At 39.9% G+C, this 27,583-nt stretch overlaps 2 protein-coding genes across 2 annotated transcripts; one reads left to right on the forward strand and one right to left on the reverse strand.

The window, feature by feature from the left end:
• Window positions 1–7,585: 7,585 nt before the first annotated feature.
• LOC103411247 (NADPH:quinone oxidoreductase-like) lies at window positions 7,586–9,354 on the forward strand. Its single transcript, XM_008349896.4, has 3 exons — window positions 7,586–7,752; window positions 7,860–8,051; window positions 8,922–9,354. The coding sequence occupies exons 1-3, from the start codon at window positions 7,650–7,652 to the stop codon at window positions 9,221–9,223; spliced, it is 597 nt and encodes a 198-aa protein (XP_008348118.2). The 5' UTR covers window positions 7,586–7,649; the 3' UTR covers window positions 9,224–9,354.
• Window positions 9,355–14,526: 5,172 nt separating this feature from the next.
• Window positions 14,527–16,864, reverse strand: LOC103412049 (cation/H(+) antiporter 15-like). Its single transcript, XM_029099157.1, has 2 exons — window positions 15,833–16,864; window positions 14,527–15,738 (listed from the first exon to the last, which is right to left on the reverse strand). The coding sequence occupies exons 1-2, from the start codon at window positions 16,862–16,864 to the stop codon at window positions 14,527–14,529; spliced, it is 2,244 nt and encodes a 747-aa protein (XP_028954990.1).
• Window positions 16,865–27,583: the final 10,719 nt, after the last annotated feature.

Genomic DNA, 27,583 nt, shown 5'->3' on the forward strand with positions numbered 1-27,583 from the left:
ACTTGAGCCTAAAATCATCCAAATATAAGTGGTCGAGTTTTTCCTCCATCCCTGTGCTTGCCATTGCCTTTAAAATTCCATCGTCATAGCTGTCCTTGTTGTCATCCATGGATGTTTGCACTTCCTTCTTGTAAAAGTTGATCCGTATGACAGTTAATCTAACGTTAGGATGCCCAGCCATCCTCCATGCATACATTAATGCCTCGCGGTCATCTGTCCCTCCAATGAAGACCATGGCAAAGTGGTAGTGGTTCCTGCCCAAAGAATTATCATCACCACTGTCATTGTCGCTGTCTGAATTGGACTCGGTGATAATGTTGGATTTACCGAACCCATGATCCACAAAGACACCCACAGAGCATTGAGCATTTGCGATCAAGTTGTTGTTGAGAGAACTTAAGTGAGAGATGGACTTTGTGGCTCCATCAGTGAGAGACTTACCGTAGTGGAACGGGATAATTATGAGGGTGGCTTGATTCTCCTCCGCCAAGTTGCATATGTCCTCGTGCATCGTGGCATAGGCAGACACTGTGGTGAGTTTTTGCACCGTGATGTTTTCTCTTTTTCGTGCATAGTTTCCAAAGGCGCCATTTGAGGTACTAGATGAATCAGGCAACTGTCTATACTTGGTGGTGGGGGTCTTGCAAGTGTCATGCACAATAAGCATCGCCGAAGCATGCCTGGTTAGTTCTACAAGGTGGACGACGAGGACATGGATAGGGGATTGTTTGGTTGGATTAGAAGCCTCAAGGAGGTTGATGATGCCTGATACTTTGTCTGAGTTGTGGAAGCATGCAAGGATCCGAAGCTCGGTTTCAGGTCCTACGCTTTCTATGTTCCTCTCTTTGTATTGCACGGGAGGTCTCGTACTTGACTTATAAACATTGTAAGATTAAACTTATCAAAAGTACAAGTTAAGAGATTAAGCTCATGAACCACAAATTTATACAAGTATTAAATTCACAATTCGATAAATATAATGACAAACTAACCCATAAAAGCAGTAGAAGAAGAAGCCAAATCAAACTTCAAACAGTGCACCTTCTCCTCTCTTGCAAAACCAAAAGTACTCAAACTAACAATAGGTCTTAGTTTAATATTGAACGTATGTTTTGTGAGAGCAGTGGCTTATATTTTTATACTAAACATAGATTGCCTTGTTAAATCCTACAAGGAATACAAGATTGCATTCCTTATATCAGCATGAGTCCTATAAACGGGCAAACACAAGAGTCCTCCATATACCAATATGATTGGGTTAACTCTTGTCAACATGATTTAGGGGTGGTTTGGGAGTGAGGTGCTTAAAAAAAAGCACCCATGAAAAAAAGCTGTGAGGGTTTTAGGTGTTTGGTAAACTGAAAAAAAATGGCTTATTTTGGAAGCTGCTGTAAGAATAAGCTGAAATCAAAGAAAAAAGCTAAAGCTGCTATTTGTAGCTTTGGAAAACTGGTTTTTTTTAAAAACACACGGAGCTACAGTGCTCCTTTAATGAAAAGACCCACTATCTGCTTTTTTTTTTCAAAAGCACTTTTACAAAAAAGTTTACCAAACACTCTGCTAATTTTTTTTACAGCTGCTTATTCTCACAGCAGTTTTTTTTCAAAGCACAACAATACCAAACCAGCCCTTAGACTTCTTTATAATATCAATTATCCCAAGACTTCTACCTTTAGGTCCCGAGCAGAACTCAGCACAATGAGTGTCAATAAGCCTTTGGTGTTCATGAGTACTCCAAGAGCCAGACTATCTCGAGGTGACATTTTGTTGATTAAGCTGGCAGCGAAAGTAGACACAATCTTAGCTCTCAAAGCTACGATGACAACCGCCACTAAACGATAGATGGTCGTCCCACTTCTGGCCTCATATTCTGCTTCTGGATGCTTGAGCATATCTTGCAATCTCACTCTTAACCCTATGATTACGTAGAAGAGGGGCATCGAATTCCTGGCACAAAATTTCCTACCTTACGTGTCAGTAGGCGTGAGAGCTCACCCTTCGGCATGATAGCTCCCAACACAAAAGGTCCAACAATGGAGTGAGAATCTAATGCATCGATCACTCAGTTGAGAACGGCGAGAAGTTCTACAACTTGGTTCTTGGTTCTGGAGTACGCCAGCGGTGGCACTCTGGCGGACGCTTGCTGGAATCTGATTCGTATCAGATCCGTTTTGTGGATCTTCATCCCCACCGCCCTCCGCCAACGGCACAGCCACAGCTGGGTTTCCCGGAGCTTCCTGGTTTGAAGAATCCACAGAGAGATCGAATTTGGGTTTGAGAAAGACGAAGATTTGGTGATTCCCGCCTGGGTTTTGGACGCTCGATTGGAATCCATCACATGGGTTCTCCAGAGAAGAACGGGTCTTGGATTTCATCCTCGAACAGCATATTTGTGCATGACATACTTTGATCGGTTCATTTCCCTGAGAAAAATCCCTGTCGTTCTGGAAATTCTTCAGCTTGCTTCTGTTGTGCATATTGTCCGTGGTAGTTCGTTTCAGTCACCGAGTTGTTCATAACATATGGCGGAGGTGACGAAACAGACGGCGGATTTAGAGGACCGTCGACTCTTTCAGAAATTTCCGAAGAGAAAGCAGGGTCGAAGTTCCGAATCGCATCGAGGAAGGCAGGGTCGAGATTCCTAATCTTATTGAGCATATCGGGGTCGAGTGTCCGAATCCAATCAAGGATTTCACGCTCAAGATCGAACGGCGCAGGTGACGAAACTGACGTCGTCGGATTTAGGGGAACTTCGACGGCTTCAGAAAATTCCGATTTCCGTCCGATTTCAGTTAGCGATTTTGCTGGGAAAGACTGACGAACTCGAGGAGACCACAGTTCCTGTGGCTGCAGCGTGATGGCATATATGATTCAGCAGAGTTTGCTTTCTTTGCACTGTTGATTATCTACTTCTTCATTCATCTTGGTGGTGTTTTTCAGAGCAGTTTTCTGAATTCGATTTTCTGTGATTTTGATTCGTGCTCTGTTTTCTGGTATGGCAGAACGTTTAGACTATGTGCAGCCTAAGTGTTTGATGAATTGCCCATATTTTCTTCCTCTGGATACTTTTCTCGAATTTGATTTCGGATTTTGGTTATGTGTTTTTCTGAATTGGTAACTGAATTCTGGTATATGGGTTGTGCGATAGATCATCGAAGTGTTGATAGCAGTCATTTGGAATTGTTTGGTGATCTGCAACGCTTATTTCTTGAAGCTGTGGTCTTTGATGTACTTTCAAGGTTTAATTGAAGTGAAGCTGTGGTCTTGATGTGTTGATCTCTGCAAGTATTAGTTTTTCTTGTCAATTTAAAGCAGAAAGTGTCATTCTTTCTATGAATCTTGGAGTTTCATTCTCCTAAGTTGCAGTATGATTTGGAGTTTCATTCTCCTCAGTTGCAGTATGATTTGTGTTCATGGAGTGTCAGTCTCCTAAGTTGCAATATGATTTGTGTTCATGGAGTGTCAGTCTCCTTATTTGGTATTTTTAGTAGAAGTGTGAGATTTGTGTTGTGCTTTGGAGTGTCATTCTCCTTGGCTGATTTGGTTTCTTGGAGTGTCATTCTCCTTGGTAGATTTAGTTTCTTGGAGTGTCATTCTCTGTGGTAGTTTAGTTTCTTGGGAGTGTCATTCTCCTTGGTAGATTTAGTTTCTTGGCAGTGTCAACTATGGCTTCTCAGTTCACAGTCGAAAATTTGTTGGGTATGTTCAGACCAAGACCACGAAGCACAGCTCTTTCTCCCGCAACCATCATGTACTTTGGAACATTTTGTGCCATCACAGAACCACCACCAATAAATGAGAAATAGCCAACATGGCAGAATTGATGAACGACAACAGCCCCTGCAGTCATTTTTGTCTTGCAGTTCCAGATCAGTTTCAGTGTTCTAGCTCGTTCAACCTTCACTTGGCTACACCAAGTTCAGTTTGAGGGGGGGAGTATTAACCATAGTCATTAGTGATGACATGGTTACTTAGTAATGAAGAATATAGTTAGTTGAAATGTGTTGGTAGGTTGTCATAAGGATAAGATTGGTTAGTATAGTTAGAAGGGTATTATTGTAATTAGGTTATATGGCTATATAAGGGATTGTATAGCTATCATTTCCTTAAGTTCTTTTGTATACATTTTCTTCATTTTAATCAATACAATCTTTCTGTTTTTTCTCTCTATCATCTTCCTCTTCCACTGTACCACTGTACCATTTCTTCATCTTTTACAATGTAGTTAATATTATGAACCCACAAAGCATCACCCCAGCGAGAACAAAGCACATATGATGACTGTAGTCGGTATCTTCTTTCTCTCTCTCGCTGGTTAATATCCGCGGGAGAGCCGGACGTATTAGGAATGTGCACACTGCTATAAAGGCCAAAGTGGACCCAACCGCTACCATATTGGTCATATTGACTGCTGCCATTCCGAGCAGAAAAAGAAACCAGGAACACAAGTCGGAGATGACGGCAGATGACAAAGCGAGTCTTCCAACCTCGGAACGGAGGAGTTTGAGGTCCGCGAGGGAAGTTGGTGGTGGCAAGGGCAATGCCCCAAAAGATTGGGCCATTCCTGTTTTGCTTGTATATTTTGGTTGGCTCGGTGAAGTCTTTGAGGAGTAAATACTGATGTAAAACCCAACCGGAACGTATTACTGGTTTGAATCGAGCTCTAAACCTACCAAGAACATGTGGTAAACGATGGCCAAGTTTCCCAGAATCTCTCAAGTCCGCATGCTACGAAAAGGCAATACATTGAAGAAGAAAAAAGATGTTCGGCCAAGGGAGTTGGACCCAATAGCACGCCACCCTGAAAGATTCCCAATTAATATTAATGTATGTGCTACTAACAATAATTGCATTGCCAAATTGGTAAATGCTATCACAAATCAAATTTTAATTGCTAAACAGATAAAAACCAAATATCAATTAAATGTTAGGCTAAGAAAGATATCAATTAAATGTTGGATAAAAACCAAATATCAATGAAATATCAATTAAAATCAAATATGCATTTAAGATGTTGACGTGACTTAACTATAACCATTCAAATAGGAGAAGAGGAAATATGAAAAATATTAGTATGGGAGAGAGATTAGAAGGGAAGAGAATCTTCATCTATAAAAAAAAATTAGGCTAAGAAAGATGACAGAAAAGGCTTTCAATAATATAGGAAGAAACAAGTGCTTTAAAGTATGTAAACTGAAAACGCATATGGATTCAATTGGTGATAAAAGTGGTCTTGTGTTCAATTCAAGGTTCTCCTACTTCTAAAACTGTGACAAAATTTGTTAAGGCTTCCAAATCATTAGCTTATCGTAAGGGGTGTGCTATCCGCACACCATTTTTTTACTTTTCACGCATCTCTTATTAATTTATGTCTGTTGATCTTCTACAATTCAGTCGATCCGATGGCCAAAAACCAAAAAATTGTGAAAGATGTAAAAAAATGTGTGTGGATATCACATCTTTATATAAATTCTCTAGAGTCTAAAAAGTTTGTTTACATGTGTCATTTTTGTGAAAGGACGGGACATATTTGTCCTATGTGTTTTCAAACGAAGAAAAATATTTTTTACGTGTTTTGTAGGAAAAGAAACAGGGAGTCTGGATTCTAAACTCTTACGTTTGACATGTCATGTGCATGCTCATGTAAAGTAGGCGTGTGATAAGTTTTTGTTTTTATTTTAGTTGTTAAATTTTTTTTTTTTTCCTTCTATAATTACTGTTTCTGTTCACAATAGGATTGCATATTGATCTCAATCTCAGACTCGAGTATTTTGAATGTTCTCGAACTGACTGAGTGAGTTGGTTCATTCATTTGCTAGTTTTTGACGTGTTCGATTATTCTTGAAAAAGTAAATGAACACAGCCATCTTGATATGAAACTAAAACATGATTCAAATATTAATATGTGAATTTAGTGTTTTTATGTAATTATTGTGAGTTTTGAGCTGATTATATGAGTGATGATTGAACCACTATGCATCAATCACACTTGTTCTTATGTTATAATTCCATATTTGCTTGTATCTTTAGAACTGACTTTAAACCTCTCGAACACACATTAATTAAATTGATATCTTGAAGATGACAAAAACACTTGGGACATACCACCTTCGCCATATTGACCATCATCCTACCTAATCTCTGAAATCGGTAAAGCATATGTTTTTCTTTTCTACAAAGCATGCCCATCTTGCCACAAATAACCGAGAACCACTCCCCATAGTGATCAACTGGTTTGTCCAAACCATCCCCCTAAGAATCAAACTCCTGATCTTCTTTTGTAGTACAAAAACTCATAATCCCTTCCACCTACTGTTTTATAAAGTTAAAACACAGCTATACCTCAGTATTAAACCATTGCATAAATCTTAAATGTAGGTTCAAAATACGTTTGGTTCTTGAAGACACAAGTGATGAAACTAATGCGACGATAATAGGAAAACAAGCAGCGCAATTGAGTATCCTGCTACGAATTAGTGGTTGAAAAATGTTTAACTAGCTAACAAGAACTTCCAGATGCAATCCTTCAAATGTGAGGCCAGTGTAAAATTTTCCAAATTCGGTTTCGCACCATGAAAAGTGATCTAACAGAAATGAACTCCTTATATCCAGTCGATCTTTGATGACGAAGTCCCTCTTCTTGAATCAAGCTCTAACAGATGTGATCAAACAGTGCTGAACATAAAAAGAATGATTCAGCTGCCCAAATGTTCGTACACTCCATCACCTTTCTCAAAAGAAGCTTCAGCCACACAATCCACCATATCAAGCAGGTCTCCTCCATAAGATCCCGCTTCCCATTCAAGAAGAGAGCCAGACTCGCATTGAGAATAGCTCTTTCAGATTATCTTAAGCAAATAAATTATTATTATTATTATAATAACAATAAGAGGTTATGGTGCGTATAACAAAATTATTTCCGATGCTACAATTTCTTCCAGAGAGAATTCTAAGGAGACTCTTCAAAAAGTGGGACTCTCTATATTTTGTACAATGTTTTATAACATTAGCATGAGTATTGACGTTAAATTATAAGGTAGTAGAGAATTCATAAAAAGTCTGATTTTGAAAAAAAAATCTTGTTAGCATTTCTCTTCTTTCAAAGTCAACGAGTACAGACGGTTCCCAAGATATTGGGATTACAATTAGCAGCCTTTCGACGAGAAATTTTTCAATGTGATCGGTACACGGGATGATACATCACATGTTATTATACAAATTGTGGGATATGTGTGCTAAAAAATTAATAACTTAAAAAATAAAAATTTTCACCACTTCTATTAAAATACGTGATATAACATTTATGTTTCTGAACCAAAATGAAAAATTTATCACCCTTCGACAATTAAAAAGTCTTTCCGTAATTGTTTTGACCTGCTATCGCATTGGACAGATACGACCCACGTCACTGCATACGCAAACTAAAACACTGTACACACACGTTCCACACATCCAACGGTCAAAAACCCATATCTCCACCTCAAAATCATTGATCGCCCCAAGACCAAGCTCTACCGTCCGATCCAGACCCCACAATTTCTTGCAGCATCGTACTTAAACGACGCTCACTTCCAAACCCTATAAATATGCTTATTCTGTTTCTGTTGTTGCGTGGACAGGAGCTATAAAACTTTCAACAAAAAGCAAAAATGGAGGCGGCGGCAGTTGCAGCGACCAAACCGTTGATCAAAGTGGTGGCTATCTGTGGGTCCGTCCGTGAAGGTTCCTACAACCGCGGACTCATTCGTTCTGGTTAGTTGCCATCTGGCGCCCTCCTATTGGTTTTCATTTTTTTTTATTTAAAATTTTTTTTGGGGACTGAAAATTAATGAGCTTGGATCGTGTGTTGCCGATTGCAGCGATTGAGATAAGCAAGTCGTCAATGAGCGGCGTGGAAATAGAGAACGTGGACATATCGAAGCTGCCATTGCTGAACACAGATCTGGAGGGAAAGGGAACTTTTCCACCTGTCGTCGAAGCATTTCGTCAGAAGATCCGAGAAGCTGATAGCATTCTCTTTGCCTCACCTGAATACAATTACTCCGTCTCGGGTATATATTTATTTCTTAAGTTTTTTCTATTTGTGGAGGAAAAATATAAATTATACTTGAATTTTTAGGTTAATATTGTTGTGTTAGATGATATTTTCTGGTTCTGGAAGGTGATTAACTATTTGGACAATGATGTGACACTGTCTAATTGATTTAAATTTAATTTCAACTCAAATTTTAATGTCACGAATAAGTAAGGATTGGCATGTATATTAACACCTAGTTGATACAAGGATTTGTATGGTAAAGTTTTGATAAACAAATTTGGCCATATTACTATATCTCTAGAGTCAATAATTTTATACGAGGAACTACTGAAATCAATCACTTGCTGTCATCACTCTTCAATTTTCTGTTGAGGTCTATCATGTAGAGGTACTCAAATTGGATCAGTGATCGATTTCTAAGTTCCTGCGGTTCTAGTATTATTGTTTCGGTTGGCATAGTACAGTACAGTAACCATATATCAAGAAACATATGTATTTTGTCATGTTTAAAAAGAGAATTTATGATTAACTAGATGTACTTGCAGCTTAAAGGATCATAAGTTGCATATTGCTAGATGTTTTCAACTATTTGCGGGAACATATCAATTGGTAGAACCGTCGATAAAATAAAGAGATGTTGTATATGAAATCCACAGTTTGTATTGAGTGTTGTTGTACTTGTATCTATTCACTTGTCTTATTTTCTCACTTATTTTATAACTAAAATATAAATGATGGGAAATAGGAAAGGTTGACAAATTAATAGAAGGTAGATGGAAAAATAGAACACGTTGTGAACGTAGTAACGCTATTTTAAATGTATTTATATCTTATTTTTTGTAGTTTATTGACCAATTTACCCTCACATATATGCACAATGCAGCACCGCTAAAGAATGCACTTGACTGGGCATCAAGACCCCCAAATGTTTGGGCTGACAAGGCTGCTGCAATTATAAGCGCTTCAGGAGGCTCTGGCGGTTCACGATCCCAATACCATCTTCGCCAAATTGGAGTCTGCCTTGACCTTCATTTCATCAACAAGCCAGAGTTCTTCCTGAATGCATTTCAGCCCCCTGCAAAGTTCGACGAGAACAGCAACTTAATTGATGCACAGACCAAGGAGAATTTAAAGAAAGTTCTTCTTTCCTTGCAGGCTTTTACTTTGAGACTCCAAGGAAGATAGTTTATCAGCTCATCTGTGAGATTCATTTCTCATACTATTTAAGTTGTTAGTAAATGGAGATGAAAAATAATGTGAGATGCCTTCAACTATTTGAAGAGAAATTTAAATGACATTCATTCCGTTTTTCCTTTTGTTTTGGATATCTTCGCTTGGGAACTGATCACGTTACATGCATGTAAATGTTTGATTGATTGTTCGGTCTACACATCCCAAAACACAAAGGGACCCATTCAGTATCTAGAAATTATGTATAATGAAAAAAATTAATGTTAGGAAGACTAAATTTGTAGATTAAATTTGCAAATCAAATGATTTCACTAATACAAAAATGAACATATTTATCAACGCTTAGGTAATAATTCAATTATTAATTTTCATATTATTTACTTTACAAATTTGTTTTTACGAATTCAGTCCCCACTCGCATTACCCATAATGAAAGGATATCTATACGAGTGGGATACCTGCGGAAGTATCCTCGAGACGCTCGAACTCCGACGAGCTCGAATCGCGATGATATCATCCAAAACTCAATGCAATTTCTTCTGGAAATTCATCAAAGTCGTCAAACTTGACGAAGATAACTTCTGATTGGACGACTAATTAATCGTCTGAGGTCTGCAATCACGACATACGACGATGAAATAAATCTCAAAACTTCCAATCGTGGGTTCACGACTGCGGGTCGGTGTTCGAAGTTTAAAACCTTTCGAGATTCATCTGGAATCTCTTGTTTCTATCACGGAAACCTCCCCTGGAAGACGAAGGACGATTTCGGTTCATCGAAGAAGATCACAGGAATACGGAGGTCGGTAAGGCTGTGAGAATCTAAGGTTAGGGACGACGCAGAACGACGTCATTTCGATCGAATGGTGTCAGGGGTTTGGTGGCTCAGCTCATGGAGCACATTGACATTGGGGTAGTGCAGGGCGGCTCGACTTGGCGCAACTTCAAGTCGCAGCTTACACGATTCGAGGGTTAATATATTTTATTGAAGGATAGAGAATGTGCGATATGGAGGGATGAAGAAGGGCTTGAAGAATTGTGTGTGTGATATTCTTCATGCTTAGTGCATTTATGTATTGTAAACTGGATAAGATTTCTTATCTTACAAATAATATAATCATAAAAGAATAAGATATTCTAGTATTTTTGTTTGTACCATACTTAGCGCTTCCGTATTTAGATCTCGTATAAATACTCGGGGGACTCAAATGTAATTATGTAATTAATGAAGGGGGAAAATATGTAATAAGTGAGGAGCCCTTATTCTATAAAAGGGCATCCTCACCCTCACAAACAAAAAGCCTCTCATCCCCTAAAGAGCTATCTCACCCTCAGAAGCTCTCTCTCCCTCACAATCCTCTCACAAACAGAGAAATACAATATCAGTGTGGACGTAGCCCAAACATTGGGGTGAACCACGATACATCTTGTGTTATTTACTTTCTTGCAGATTCACGGTCGGATTTACGTTGTTCCAAGACCCCTTCGATTTTGTGCATCAACATTTGGTGCCGTCTATGGGAATCGATACGAAAAGTTGTGTCGGTTCTCTTTCATTTTTTCACCTCCGCCGTGAAACTGCAAAATCACAAAAACCCAAGAAACCAGTCTCATCTCTCCCTTTCTCTCTCACTCCCTCCACTACCAAACAACCAAACAACCAAACATACAAAGAAGAAAGAAACTTTCTTGCTTTCCCATTTCATTCCCTTTCTCTTTCACTGCTAGATCCGCTCCTTTGTGTGTTTCTGGTGAGAAATTGGTTGTGGGGTCCATGAAGATTTCTGGGTCGTCGTGGGTTTCCGCTCCAATGGCGTTTCTGCGACGATCAGATTGTTTCTTTGTGATATATGTTGGTTTTTGCAACTGGGTATTTGCTCTAAAGTTTGAAGCTTTAATGGGTTCTGTGATACGATGCAATCAAATGGGTCGGAAACATTGACCCCGACAACCCAACGGCTGCAGTCTTTGTTAGCCGCCGATACCAGAGGGAAGCACATGATACATGCCGAGCTGAAGTGGCTCGAGCCCAGAAGGCAGAAACCAAAGAACCATCACACACCTTCAAACCCCACGCCCACAGTTCTTCTGTTTCTACGAGTAGTGATCGGAGGCTGAGCGCTCTGGTACGACACCTCGCTGCCAAAGAAGATCAATCGTCATCCGCCGTGGATGCTCACAACAACTCCATCTCTGCCTCGCTAGCTTCCGCCCACGCCAATTCCATCTTCGCTCACGTCTTTCGCGCTCCCGATGATCCAATCCTTGGGCTTTCTGGAAAGTGGTTTGAAATTCAGGGTTTTAAACGTCAGCTCAATCTACGCACAAGGATAGCAGCGATGGAATTTCACCTTCACTCATGCTTCAAAATAACTAATTTGAATCTGGAAGCTTCCAAAAGCTGAGCGCGGGAAGAAGAAGGCTGAGGTTGGTCGGACGTCCCAGATCTCAAAAACCCAGAAAACCACACCAACTCAACACTCCATCCCACGACTTCCCAGATCTCAGGACTCTCAGGGACTCTCTGGAGGAAGATAAGGACCCTCGGACCCGCTGTTTGCCGAAGCCGATCGAGCTACCGTTTCTATTGTCTCTCATCGAATTCAATCGAACAGAGAGAGTTTGAGCGGTTGGGGGTAGATCCACTATCCAAGCCCAGATCTTTCTTTGCGACGGCGCCGGTTCAAGGGGAGGAGAATGGTGGGTCGCCGGGTAGGGTTCAATCGTTGGATGATCTGGCAGGTACAGTCAATGAGGTTGGGTCGGACGGGAGAGTCCCCTTGGTGGCTTCGTGGTCCCCCACACAAGTTGGGGATACTGGGAATAGCGCGGAGGATTGTTTGTGCTCATTCGTCAGCATTTGCAAGTGGATTTACAGTCACTGCTCACCCATGCTGTAAACCTGCCAAGCAAAAAGCAAAAGTGGAATAAAAGAAAGAAGAAAGAGCTGGAGAGTAACGTGCAATCCGCTGTCAAGTGGGCTTGCTGGATAAAGGAGCAGAATAGAAAAAGAAAAAGATCATGATGTTGTTGAGAAAATGTTTCAGAAAAAGAAAAAGAGGAAGAGTGGGAAACAAAAGCAGAAAAGCAGAAAGAAAAGCGGAAAGCAAAAGCAGAAAGCAAAATAAGATAAAAAGAAGCAGACATAATTACGATGGTGATGGCATGCAAAAAAGGGAATTATGGGTGTGACCCATTGAGCAGAGAGTTGGATTTATTTTTGAATGATGTAATTTATTTTTCTTATCTTTCGGAAAGATCTGTATAACCCCATCAGAGGGTAATCATAAAAAAAAAAAAAGTATGTCCAGTACTCCAAATTTATTCGGCACCCTGCCGCTATTATCACCAACCAGGTGATCAAAAGTACGCCCAGTACTCCAAAATTATTCGGCAGCCTGTCGCTATTATCACCAACCAGGCGATCAAAAGTACGTCCAGTACTCCAAAACTATACATGAGCATCACTCATGTCAATCATACATAAACATTCATGAGCATCACTCATGTCAATCATACATAAACATTCATGACCATCATTCATGTCAACATTCATGACCATTACTCATGTCAACATTCATGAGCATCACTCATGTCAAACAACATAAACATTCATGAGCATCACTCATGTCAATCAGCTTCGAAAGCTTCATTTACAGAGCTCCGGCTTCAAGAGCTCCAGTTTCAAAAGCTTCATTTACAAAAGCTCCAGCTTCAAAGCTTCACTTGCAAAGCTTTACCTACAAAGCTTCAGTGCAGGGTATACAAATACCGCCTCCAAACAACAGCCACTTCGGCCCATACATGGATTGAATTTCAAGTCTCCAACCAACAACCTCTATTAACTGAAGACTTGGGGGACTGCACTATGTACCAATATATTGGGCTTCCGTAACTGGGCCTCATGAAAAATACTTGGGGGACTTAGCCCATTATTTATGTATTGAGGAGCGAGCCCTTATTCTATGAAAGGGACTCCCTCACTTTCATTAGAGAACACCCATTATTCATGTACTAAGGAGCGAGCCCTTATTTTATAAAAGGGACTCCCTCACCACATTAGAGAGCATCGCCGCCTGCTGAGCAACCACCTCGTCGCGAGTATCACTCCTAACCCATCACTTATGTATTAAGGAGCGAGCCCTTATTCTATAAAAGGGACTCCCTCACCATCATTAGAGAGCATTGCCGCCAGCTGAGCAACCGCCTCGCCGCGAGTATCACTCATAACCCATCACTTATGTATTGAGGAGCGATCCCTTATTTTATAAAAGGGACTCCCTCACCATCATTAGAGAGCATCGCCGCCTACTGAGCAACCGCCTCGCCGCGAGCATCAACTCTAGCCCATCATTTATGTATTGAGGAGCGAGCCCTTATTCTATAAAAGGGACTCCCTCACCTCCAACGCCACAAGCCGAGCCAACCAAGGCAACATAAGCCACAAGCAGAGCAGCCTCGCAACATGTGCTACTTCTAGTTGAGCATCATTTCAGATTGGGCACCGCCTCATATCGAGTATCAATTCTAGACGACATCTAGTTACTTCGGCCCACACATGGACTGAATTTCAAGTCTCCAGCCAAAAGACTCTCTTGACTGAAGACTTGGGGGACTACTGTTTGTACCATACTTAGGGCCTCCGTATTTAGATCTCTTATAAATACTCGGGGGACTCAAATGTAATTATGTAATAAATGAAGGGGCAAATATGTAATAAGTGAGGAGCCCTTATTCTATAAAAGGGCCTCCTCACCCTCACAAACAAAAAGCCTCTAATCCCCTAAAGAGCTCTCTCACCCTCAGAAGCTCTCTCTCCCTCACAACCCTCTCACAAACAGAGAAATACAATATCAGTGTGGACGTAGCCCAAACATTGGGGTGAACCACGATACATCTTGTGTTCTTTACTTTCTTGCAGATTCACGGTCGGATTTACGTTGTTCCAAGACCCCTCCGGTTTTGTGCATCAACAATTTTAAATACAATCTACTAGTAATTTACACAACCACACATATACTATAATATCATAATATTACAACAATTAAATGTTTTTCATCAAAATTTTTGTTTTCTTAAGCCTCATTAAAACAAAAAATTTTAATTAAATAATAAATAATAAAAACTCCCATGCGCGGCAAGAGGCTAGTTTGAATAATAATAATAATCATGCTTCTGCCTTATTTTCCCTAATTCATCAGGCTATGTGGACGTCACCTGTTACTTTCTTTAGCGGTTTTTATTACCTAATTATCCAACACAAATTATTCCAAGATACATCCCATTTTCTCTCTCAATCAAGAATAATAATCCAAAAGGCGACCTTGTTGCACAACTAGAACGGATGTACTTGCTGTAAGGTTTGAAGATACCAATGCATCTCCAAGAAATCCAAGGTCATTGGAGTCGATGCCATCGAGTAACGTCGTGGTGACCTCTGATACATTTCCATGCCTTCTTCCTACTATGTACATATCATACTCACCTTCCATTGAGCTTATTAGTGAGAGAATTTGTTCCCACCTAGTCACCGATTTCTCTAAAAGTTTTACGGAGGCATCATTCATTGACATCAGCCTAAACTCATCCAAGTACAACTCATCCAGTTTTTTTTCCCTCCCAGTGCTTGCCATTGCCTTCAGAATTCCACCAGTACCATCTTCATCGTCATCGTCTTCGTCATCATCATCACCATGATCATCCTCAGAGCACAAGTTTGATGCATTTTTACTCATGATGTTAAACGATATGACTGTTAGGCTAGTCCTAGGATGTCCAGCCATGCGACCCGCATACGCTAATGCCTCACGGTCATCTACCCCTCCAAAGAAGAGCATGGAATAGCAGCATCGACGGTAAGAGTCGTTGGATGCACCGAGGCCTCGATCCACAAAAACACCCACAGAGCACCGAGCATTTGCGATCAAGTTGTTGTTGAGGCTCTTTAGATGTGAGTTGTTTGCATCTGGTGCCACTCCTCCAACCAATGTGGTGGATTTATTGTGGAACGGGATGATTATTATGGCGACGCGATTCTCCTCAGCCAGGTTGCATATATCCTGGTGCATCGTGGAGTATTGAGACACCGCCGTGAGTGTTTGCATCGTGACACATTCTCTTTGTTGGGCATATGCTTCAAAAGCATTTGAGGGGGACGAGTTGTCGGGAGAATATACATCATTGGTCTTACAAGCATCGTGCACTACCAACATCGCCGAAGTATGCCCCGTTAGTTCCACAAGGTGGACAGCAAGAACATGAAGAGGGGATTTATTGGTTGGATTAGAAGCCTCGAGGAGGTTGATAATGCCTGGCACATTGCGTGAGTTGTGAGCACATGCAAGGATTCGAAGCTCGTTGTTAGATCCTACGCTTACTACATTTCTCTCTTTGTATTGCACGAAAGGCCTAGCACTAGACTTGTAAAAAATTGCTAGAAGCGGACCAACTACAAATGTCATTACCCAAATTGCCAGCACCATTACTCCGAAGGTTTGTTTGTTCAACGCCTAGACATATACATGTATATACGACATATTATTTGTCATTCTTTCATGAATTATTCAAAGGCATTACGCATGCATAAAGTCATATGTTACGTACCTTTACTTCCCGACCGGTGTTGAGTATAATAAGTGTCAATAAGCCTTTGGTGTTCATGAGCACTCCAAGAGCCAAACTATCCCGAAATGACATTTTGTTTACTAAGCCGGCAACCAAAGTGCTCAGTGTCTTAGCTGCAAAAGCTAAGATGATAACCCCCCCTACACGATATATGTCCGTCCCAGTTTTTTTCTCCGATGGATAAACGGAACTGAGAATATCCACATAGTTGATTCTACTCCCATTGATACAGAAGTAGAGAGGCAACAGAATCCCAGGCACAAAACTTCCCACCTTCTTTTTAAGATTGTTTGAAAACTCTCCTCTAGGCATGATAGCTCCAAGGATAAAAGACCCTACGATAGAATGAGACCCACATGCATCGGTAATGTACCCACAAAGCACCACCCCGGCTAGAACAAAGCATTCAAGTTGACCGTAGTCGCCATCGTCTTGTACTTTGTCACGAATTCGGTCAACAATCCGTGACAGAAGAGGACGTACGATAAAAATGCATAGCCCTATAAAAAGCAAGGTGAGTCCCACCGAAATTGTCTGGAAGTTGTTGACTATGGCCATTACGAGCAAAAGAAGAAACCAGGAGCATAAGTCGGAGATAACAGAGGCAGATAACGCAAGTCCTCCGACAGCAGAGTAGAGAAGTTTGAGGTCTGTGAGGATTCGGGCAAGGTCTGGGAAGTTGGTGGTGGCAAGAGCAACGCCCCAGAACCACGGGCCGTTCACAGTGGGAAGTTTTTGTCCATCCTTGCCTTTTGTTTCTTCGACAAAATCTTTGAGGAGCACATATCGACATAAGGCCCAACCAACAAGGACGGAAAAGACAATGCCGGCGAGCGCAATGCTAAGAGCTTTCTTTCCAGCTCGTAACACTGGTTTTAAATCAAGCTCTAAACCCACCAGGAACATGTGGTAAACGAGGGCCAAGTTTCCGATGGTCTCGATAATCTTCACGGTACTGTAAGGAAATACGGCTGGTACAACTCTACCCCAAGTACTCGTACTCGACGACATTCCACCCTGAAAGTTTGTAACGTGTAAAATGGTGTATTTACTACTTACATATTTTCCTTAATAATAACAAGGGTGCTTTAGATTTTGGCCCTTACAACTCATTATTTCTAGATAAAAACTCATCTATCTTTAAAGATCCAGTTTAAGCCTAAATTTAAAATTTGCAAATATATGGGAACACTATTGACCTATTAATACAATTTATTTACACTCATGCCACTCATACTTTATGGTCCCTTTTATAAATTCCTAAATTTACGCCAAATTAAAAGTAGTAGAAAAAGTGAAATAAAATGTAAAAAATATTTGCATTAACCGTATCCATGCCAAACTAGAAAAGTAGGTTTTTTTTTTCGTGATATATTTTGTAGCAATTTTACCCATATTAATTGGTAGGTAAATTAGTTTGTTCCATTTTTTTTTTAAATACTACACCTGTATTATATATTTTGAATCAAATAACATTCCTCTAACTTGTAGGTAAATTATTTTCTATGTATTGTTATATATGTTAGACACGTTTTGTTGTTGTATAAACAATAGTGGAACATAATATTGTTGATTTTATACATCAATCTGCATTTCTTTTGTTGTAGGTATATTATTTTCCATGTACAAGTACTTATGTTAGGCACGTTTTGTTGTTGGTACATACAATATTTTGTATCATTGTAAAGAAAAATATTACATTACACCCATAGTATAATTGTTGTAGGTAAATTATTGGAAATTAATTTGTAGTTAGGTAATGAACATTTTGCATCATTAGAAATGAACATTTCAAATAGTAGGTAGGTAAATTAATTTGTTCTAATTATATAAAAAAATTACACTACACCTAGTTATATTTAATTTTTCCAATTATTAAAAAAAATTATACTACACCCAACCAAATAACATTTATCTAACTTGTAGGTAAATTATTTTCCATGTATTGTCAGATATGTTAAGCACGTTTTACTGTTGTATAAACATGGGTGTAACATAGTATTTATAATACTATGCATCGAACTACATTTCTTCTTAATATAGGTAAATTATTTTCCATGTAGTAGTACGTTTTGTTGTTGGTATAAACATTATTTTGCATCATTGTAAAAAAGAGATATTATATTACACCCATGGTATAATTGTTGTAGGTAAATTAATGTGCATGTAGATAATGAAATACAATGTTCTAATATATTAATAAAAAAAGGATAAATTCAAAAGTATTCAAGAGTAGGGTGAAAAAAAACTGAATCGAATAGTTTTATGAAAATTCAAAGCCTTTCTAAAAAATTAATATGCAATAAATTTTTAACATTAATGTCTTTTTTTTTCTTGTTGCAAAATCATTTACTCTCTCTTCACAATTAATTGTCTACATCAAATATGTAATAGGGGTATTTTAGGCATGTGAAAAATGTAAAATGTGTGAAGTAATATGAAAGATTAATGAATTTGCTTATGTGAATCCTAGTAATTGGGTTTTCTTTGAGTAAAAAAGTTATGTAGGGTTTTATATGACGAAAATTGAGTTAGAAGGGCTAAAATCATATTTTCAGTAATATAAGACAGATGTAAGAAAAATATAACAAGAGAGGAATAAGGAAGGATGGTACTGCTTACAAGAATCTCCGCAACAATGCGTGGTTGATGCAAGGGTTTTAAGGCGATCATAAAAATACGAGTGCTGAAGACGGCGATGCTCAGTCTTATAACAAGAACTGAAAGAGCTGACATAAAGGGGTTGTGTGCTCGCCATAGTCCTGTTGGGGATATCGTTTTATTGAAGCATACAACAATTAAATCTTTTGTGTTACTGGTTATCACAAAATCTTCCCCACCAACACTCCCAGTCAACTTAAAATAAGACATTATGTATAATATACTTCCCTAATCCTTCTGGTCTTTACCTAAGGAGAAACCCCATCTCAGAGAGAAACGGTGATATATCTATATATGTATGTGTGTGTCTGTGTGTGTGTGTGTACACAATACAAACTTTCTTGCAAGTCGCAATGGCAGGGATGGAGGAAAGGTAAGGCTCCCAAAGAAAACAAAACTTTTGGTGTAATATACGGCGTAAAATTGTTCGGTTATTTTGTAGTTTGTAGTCGTTTCTAGTATAGTTAATTTTTATTGGATCGTTTCTAGTATAGTTAAACATCATTGGTCATCCTGGCTCCTCTCTTCCATAGTTTTCTTTCTTTGTTTTCTTTTTTTTCATTTAACTATAATTAGTAATGAGGTGTTCGTTGGTCTTATTCAGTACAACGGCTTCATATACCCAAGTAACCGAACTAACCATAAACGGTTCGATATATTTTTCTATGTTTTAATTAACTAGAAAAACAAAGAATAAATTGTAGATATGGTCCCTTAATTTTAACTCAATTGGAGCAATGGTCCCTTGACTAAAAATCCATTACCATTGGTCCCTCAACTCATCAAAACGTACAGCTATGGTCCCTCAACTAAAAATCCATTACCTTTGGTCCCTAAACTTTAATTCAACTAGAGAAATAGTCCCTTAACTTTAACCCAATTGTAGCAATGGTCCTTCCAACATAACTCGTTTTGACAAAAATTTTGACGTAGTTGACGAAAATGACCATAATTACACACTTTGATGAGTTGAGGGACCCTAATTGTATAAATAGTCATTCCAACATAACTTATTTTGACAAAATTTGGATGAAATTGATGAAAAGGACTATAGCTACACATTTTGATAAGTTAAGGGACCAATGACAATAGATTTTTAGTTGAGGGACCATTGCTCCAATTTGCTTAAAGTTGAGGGACCATTGCTCCAATTTACTCAAAAACAAAATAAAAAAGTGTTGATGCACAAAATCAGCGAGGACTTTGGTACAACAGAAAGTGTTAAGTTTGTGACCTTCGCTAGATTGCTCCGGTCACTAGTGTGGATAAGTATGTAAATGGATAGAGACAGGGAAGCAAACATAAGATGTACGTGGTTCACCTAGATTGGCTACGTCCACGGAGTAGAGGAGTTCTCATTAATTGTGAAGGGTTACATAGGTTCAAGCTCTCCTTTAGTGAGTACTAGTGAATGATTTAGTACAAATGACATTAGGAAATATTGTGGGAGAATGATCTCCTTTTATAGAAGAGTTTCTAGCTTTGTTCTGACATTGACACGTGTCGTATTGTGATTGGCTTATGATGTTGACACGTGTTGCGCTGTGATTGACTTCTGATGTCGACACGTGTCGCACTATGATTGGCCTCCTGGTTGGAGGGAAACTCTTCTGGGTCATTGACAGTATAACGTTGACTGGTGCTTAGTAGTTTCGGGATTGGTCAAGTATGGTACAAACAGTGCTCCCCTAAGTTCCCGAGTGAGGGAAGTTCCTCGGTTGGGGACTTGCAAGATCCAAGCCGCTGAGTAATCACGAAACTTCTAAGTATCGAAGTGTGGTATCGTCTTCACTTGCCTTATCTGTCTCATAAGTAGATGTGGTATCTTCTCTGGAAGTACTCTTCCTCCATCCAGGGGTGGTATCTTTAACCGGTGGAGATGCACAAGGTAATGTATCAATTTCACTTGAAGCTTACTTATAGTTTCAGGCTTGGTCAAGCGCGATACAAACCATGTAGTAGGAGTCCCCCAAGTCGCCAAGCTAGGAGATCTATCGAAAGAGGTGACAGACAAGGTAAGCAATCAGAGCTCCAAGTAATCAGTCCCAGATTAGAAGTTTGATTTCGAGTTCCGGCTGATTGTTCTCATTCTCCCTATCTTGCAGGCAGCATGAAGAATAAAGAGAAGAAAAATGAGAAGAGATGATATGAGATACTTTTGCTTTTGAAGAAGTAACTTTCCACAGGCTTATTCTTGAACTGGGCTGAAGGGTTTTCTAGTTTCCTCCAGAGTATAAGGCCGACTCAAGAATTTGAGGGTCAAAACAAGTCTATCAAATCAAGAGTTCGTTCGACCTTGATGATATGAGATACTTTTGCTGTTGACAAAGTAGTGGATGTGGTATGGCAAGGCTTTGCTCTTTGGCGACGTTGCTAGCGAAAGGTTGTTGAAGTTTCTTGAGCTCTTCGGATAGGGCAGCGATGCCGAGCTTAGATTTGACTTAGACTCCTCCGTCTAGATTATGCGATTCTGCAGGGAGGGCGTCGTGTTATAGTGATCTGTTCTAGCTCATCGTTGAACCTTCTGCTTCAATCTTTTGCATCGCAGAAGTGGTTCACAACCTTTGTATTTGAATGGTCCTTCAGAGCACTACTTCTCAGTGACTTATCCATGCTTGGCAGCTTCAGTGTAAATAGCCAATATCGTATCAATTGTTCTGAAGTATTTGCCGAAAGGATTTGTGACCTTGACAACAGTTGAGGATGAGTACTTGAGAGCAATGCTAGGTGAGCAACCAGGCAAAGGTTCCGGGCAATTAGTTCCAGATCGAAAGTTTGATTTCAGGTTTCGACTGATTGCTTTCTTTCTCCTTGTCTTACAGGTAAGAATAAGGCCAAAGGAAAAGACAGGGAAAAAGCATGATATGGGATACTTTTGCTTTTAACCCTGATGATATGAGATACTCTTGGTCTAGTGTGGCTTGTTTGCAGAGGTATTATTGGGGGGAAAAGAAGCTGAGTATTTCAAGAGACTTTGCTGAGAGTGCCTTCTCGGATGTGAAGAAAAGTTGAGTATTTTTTTTATTTGCAGGTCTGCCTGGCTGTAGAGGATGAAGGTCGACATATATAGGAATAGTCCCAACAGTGAATGGTAACGCTGTTCCTTTACCCTTCTCGGTCATAGCAATGTAGTGGGAGCTGCAAAATTCACGTGTTTTAACTTTGTCATAGCACTTTGAAAAAGTGGTCTGTGGTATCTGGAAAGTTGATGTTGCGTGTGAAGATTGCAGACAAGCTTTATCCAAGGAAATATGGCTCTCGAAGTTCGGAGAGCGGTGCCTCTTCGGTTTTCGAACAAGCAATCCTGTCAGGGATCTGGCTCTCGAGATTCAGATAACGGTGCCTTTTCGATTTTTGAGAAAGCAATCCTGTTAGGAGTTTGGCTCTTGAGATTCGGAGAGTGGTGCCTCTTCAATTTTTGAGAAAGTAATCCTGTTGGGAGTCTGGCTCTCGAGATTCGGAGAGCGGTGCCTCTTCGATTTTTGAGCAAGCAATCTTGTTAGGAATGTTTTCTCGAATGTGAGTAAAGGTTGGGCATTTTTGCCAGTCTGCCTTGCCACGGAGCACGGAGGTTGACACACATAGGGACTTTCCAGTTATCAAGCAGTGGTGTTGTTCCTTTACCCTTGTGGGTAATAGTAGGGTAGCAGGACCTTCAAAATTTATGTGTCTAAACTTTGTCAAAGATCTTTGGCAAAGTTATCTGTGGTACCTGAGGAGCTGATGTTGCGTTTGGGGATTGTCGACATATTTTACTCAGGAAAATCTGCTTCTCGAAATCTGGAGAGTGGTACCTCTTCGATTTTTGAACAAACGGCTCTGCTGCCCTTTCTTTTATAAGGGCACCAATTATGTGCAAGAAGTACGTTCAGAGAGTTATTGCTTGTAGGAATTTTCCCTTTATTTTCATACTTCAGAGATTTATTGGACCTCATTTCTCCTTCATCATTTCTGAAAATGTCTGGCCCATCCGACCATCGTTTTGACTTGAACTTTGGTGAAGAGGCAGCCATGCCTCCTCAAGACAACATATGGCGCCCATCTTTCTTATCCCTTACTGGTCCTCTTACCGTTGGGGACTCTGTGATGAAGAATGATATGACCACTGCGGTGGTGGCCAGGAACCTTCTCACTCCCAAAGATAACAGACTACTTTCCAAACGGTCTGATGAGTTGGTTGTTAAGGATTTTTCTTTTCTTATATCATTAAGGAAACGCAATTTTTGATTCAAATTCAAGAATCATTCATTAATTAATAGTTAACGGTTCCAGTTTGTTTTGCTTTTGTGACTGAAAAATCAAAATTTTGTTTTTTAATAGAATCAATTGAAAAAGGGTAAGGTAAATTTTTAGATATTGTGTGTTTTAAGAAACTATACAATCAATCGAAGGGGTGGATCCAACCCAAACAAAAAAGAAAGATTTCTTTTAAACAAGGAATTAAGGATTCTCTGGCTCTCAGTGTTCAGTGTGCAGGTTCTGTGTCTAATGGCCCAACGCCTATTTGCTCGAACCCGCCAAGTTGAATCATTGGCGGCTAAAGTGATAAGTCTCAAATAAGAGATTAGAGGGCTCAAGCATGAAAATAAACAGTTGCACAGGCTCGCACATGACTATGCTACAAACGTGAAGAGGAAGCTTGACCAGATGCAGGAATCTGATGGTCAGATTTTACTTGATCATCAGAGGTTTGTGGGTTTGTTCCAAAGGCATTTATTGCCTTCGTCTTCTGGGGCCGTACCGCGTAATGAAGCTTCAAATGATCAACCTCTGATGCCTCATCCTTCTGGGGTTCTGTCCAATACTGAGGCTCCGAATGATCACCCTCCGGTGGCTTCTCTTTCTGGGGCTCTGCAGACTGCTGAGACTTCTCCTGAGCAACCTTTGTGAAGGCTCCCTCTTGTTTGTTTATTTTGATTCATGTATATGTACATATTTGTAACTTATCGGAGATATCAATAAATAAGCTTTACTTCATTTCAACGTATTGTGTTAAATACACCAAAGCCTTCTTCACTAAGTTCTTTGAATTTTTTTTCTTTTGTTGAAGCTTGTATGTTGAAGCTTTGTGAGTGAAGCATGTATGTTGAGGTAGTAATCCCTTAATTTCCCGAGTGAGGAAAACTTCTCGGTTGGAGACTTGAAAAATCCAAGTCACTGAGTGGTCGTGAGACTTCTGAGTATTAAGGTGCAGTAGCATATGGTAGGAGTCCCCCAAGTCTCCGGTTGAGGGAGTTGACAAATGAGGCATTTCCTTTCTAAGTGGTAGCCCAAAACTCCTCCTTCATATGTATTTGTTATGAAAGTTGTTAGGCCCAAAGAAGATGAGGCCTAGGCAATTTTTTTTTTTTTTTTTTTTTTTGAATTTTTGAGTTTCCGAATTTTTGAATTTTCAAAATTTTCGAATTTTCGAATTTCCGGAAAAAAAAAAAATATATATATATATATATATATTTTTTTTTAAGCTTTGTAGGTGAAGCTTTGGTGTTGAAGCTTTGTAGGTGAAGCTTTGAGGTTGAAGCTTTGTTGGGTACCATGAATTGATTTTACTTCACACTATCTTGATCAAGAGTGTGTGAAGCTTTTGTAGGTAAAGCTTTTGTGTTGAAGCTTTGTAGGTAAAGCTTTTCTAGGTGAAGCTTTTGTGGGTGAAGCTTTTGTGGGTAAAGCTTTTGTGTTGAAGCTTTGTAGGTGAAGCTTTAGAGTTGAAGCTTTGTAGGTGAAGCTTTTGTGTTGAAGCTTTTGTAGGTGAAGCTTTGGAGTTGAAGCTTTGTAGGTGAAGCTTTGGAGTTGAAGTTTTTGTTGGGTACCATGAATTGATTTTGCTTCACACTATCTTGATCAAGATAATGTGAAGCTTTTGAGAATTTGTAGTTGTCCTCCATTGATAAAGCTTTTGTGGTGAAGCTTTTGTAGGTGAAGCTATTGTGTGTGAAGCTTTTATGGGTGAAGCTTTTGTGTTGAAGCTTTGTAGGTGAAGCTTTGGAGTTGAAGCTTTTGTGTTGAAGCTTTTGTAGGTAAAGCTTTGGAGTTGAAGCTTTGTAGGTGAAGCTTTGGAGTTGAAGCTTTTGTTGGGTACCATGAATTGATTTTGCTTCACATTATCTTGATCAAGATAGTGTGAAGCTTTTGAGAATTTGTAGTTGTCCTCCATTAATGCAGCTTTTGTTGGTGAAGCTTTTGTGGTGAAGCTTTGTTAGGTACCATGAATTGATTTTGCTTCACACTATCTTGATCAAGATAGTGTGAAGCTTTTGAGAAAGAGATTGTGATGCAAGCCACACCTTCTAGTAGTCGAAAGTTTGGATGAAAGCCACACCTTGTAGTAGTCGAAGGTTTGGATGAACCATATAAATTGAATTTGCTTCGAACAGTCTTGATCAAGAGTGTGTGAAGCTTTCTACGGGTTGTAGTTGCCCTTCATTGATGAAGCTTTTGTTAGCACCATAAATTGGTTTTGCTTCACACTGTCTTAATCAAGAGTGTGAAGCTTTTGAGAATTGTGGTTGAACTCTTTTGATGAAGCTCTTGTTGGCACCATAAATTGGTTTTGCTTCACACTGTCTTGATCAAGAGTGTGAAGCTTTTGAGAATTGTGGTTGCCCTCCATTGATGAAGCTCTTGTTGGCACCATAAATTGGTTTTGCTTCACACTGTCTTGATCAAGAGTGTGTGAAGCTTTTGAGAATTGTGGTTGCCCTCCATTGATGAAGCTCTTGTTGGCACCATACATTGGTTTTGCTTCACACTGTCTTGATCAAGAGTGTGTGAAGCTTTTGAGAATTGTGGTTGAACTCTTTTGATGAAGCTCTTGTTGGCACCATAAATTGGTTTTGCTTCACACTGTCTTGATCAAGAGTGTGTGAAGCTTTTGAGAATTGTGGTTACCCTCCATTAATGAAGCTCTTGTTGGCACCATAAATTGGTTTTGCTTCATACTATCTTGATCAAGAGTGCGTGAAGCTTTCTACGAGTTGTAGTGTTTGCATTGTTACAGAAGAGAAATGTCTGAAGCAGATGCAAGAGGGCTGAATAGCTTGATCTTTGTATGCCATGCACTGAAGTTGTTGTTGGCTTGCAATAAGACTTTGTTGGTGACTATAACTCTTGTTGGGCATAAGTGCTCCCCTAGTTGAGTTGTCAAGCTTGAGGGTTTTTGATTATTTATGAATGTTAGGAGTTCACATGTACAAGTTGTACCACTTGTGTTCTGGTAGGTGGAATGAATGGTGAGTTGCTTTCATCACTTGGTTGGTGGTACGAAGGTGAGTTCCTTCATCACCTTTCATCACATTTCATCAACTCGTTGGTGGCACGAGGATGAGTTCCTTCTTCACCTGGTTGGTGGCATGAATGGCAATTTGCCAAATGATATTAGAGTACGGGTTGTACATTTCATCACCTGGTTGGTGGCATGAAAGAGAGTACAGGTTGTACATTTCATCACCTGGTTGGTGGCATGAAGATGAGTTCCTTCTTCACCTGGTTGGTGGCATGAGTGGCAAGTTGCCAAATGATATTAGAGTACGGGTTGTACATTTCATCACCTGGTTGGTGGCATGAAGGAGAGTACGGGTTGTACGTTTCATCACCTGGTTGGTTGCATGATGGAGAGTACGGGTTGTACATTTCATCACCTGGTTGGTGGCATGAAGATGAGTTCCTTCTTCACATTTCATCACCTGGTTGGTGAGAATAAGGGCAAGGTGTCGAGGCACATTGTAGCAAGTGTCAAATGACACAAAGTATGTTGAACCCTTTCGAAGCACAGTTGGTTTATGTATGAATGTGTTGGAATGTATGATTGAACGAATATACTGTGAAGTTGTTCGTTTATTTGCATAGTCTTGTTGACATATACTTAGACTTTGTTTCATGTTGGAAGCATTCATGTTGAAGCTTTGAACCCTAGTGTTTCATTGCTAGGAATGTAAGTGGATTAGGACCGAGTTATCTAAATCACCTCTTTATTAAATTGATGCCAAATAGTCTTCGTTACATATGATGCCGAACGACTGAAGCTTAACACTTGTACGATGTGAGTTTACTTGTAATAGTACTTCAAGTGATCATCGTTCCATGGATGGCCAAGGGTCTTGCCATTGGAGCTTCTAAGCTTGTAGGAGCCAATGCGACTGATGCCAACAACTTCAAACGGTCCATCCCAATTTGGACTAAGTGTTCCTTCACTCAGGACACTGTCGCAGAGTAATCTTTTCTTCAATACCCAGTCTCCCACTTTGAAAGAACGAGGTTTGACCCTTGAGTCAGAGATGCGCTGCTTGTAGGCGACATTCCTCAAGTGAGCCTAGTTTATGTGTTCCTCAACTAGATCTAAGTTGAGGGTAAGTTGTTTGTCATTTTCGCTTTGCACGTAGTTCTGGACTCGGAACGTTGCTTGCTCAAGCTCAACTGGGACAACTGCCTCTGTACCAAAGGCAAGTGAGAATGGGGTTTCTCATGTTGATGTCTGATACGAAGTGCGGTATGACCAAAGAACTTGGGGTACAAATTCTGGCCAACAACCTTTAACCTTGTCCAAGCTGGTTTTCAAAGTTCGCTTGATCATTTTGTTGATAGCTTCAACTTGTCCATTAGACTGGGGATGAGCTGAGGAGGCAAAACATAAGTTGATGTTGAACTTAGAGCAGAAGATCCTGAACTTATTGTTGTCGAACTATCGCCTGTTGTCAGTGACTATCGCATTGGGAATGCCGAATCTGCAAAGGATGTTCTTCCATACGAAGTCTTCTATTTTTGCCTCAGTAATGGTTGCCAAAGGTTCTACTTCGGCCCACTTTGTGAAATAGTCAACTATAACGATTGCATAGCGGACATTGCCTTTCCCTGCAGGCATTGAGCCGATCAAATCAAGTCCCCATTGGGCGAAGGGCCAAGGGCTGATCATAGGAGTGAGCGGCTCGGGGAAATGAGTAAGGAATAGTTGCGTAGCGTTGACACTTATCACATGAACGGGATATTCGGATGGCGTCTTGGTGGAGTGTTGGCCAGTAATATCCTTGGTGAAAGGCCTTGTGTGCTAGGGATCGAGATCCAGCATGATCTCCG

This window comes from Malus domestica, chromosome 02, assembly GCF_042453785.1.
Source record: "Malus domestica chromosome 02, GDT2T_hap1".
Taxonomy (NCBI): domain Eukaryota; kingdom Viridiplantae; phylum Streptophyta; class Magnoliopsida; order Rosales; family Rosaceae; genus Malus; species Malus domestica.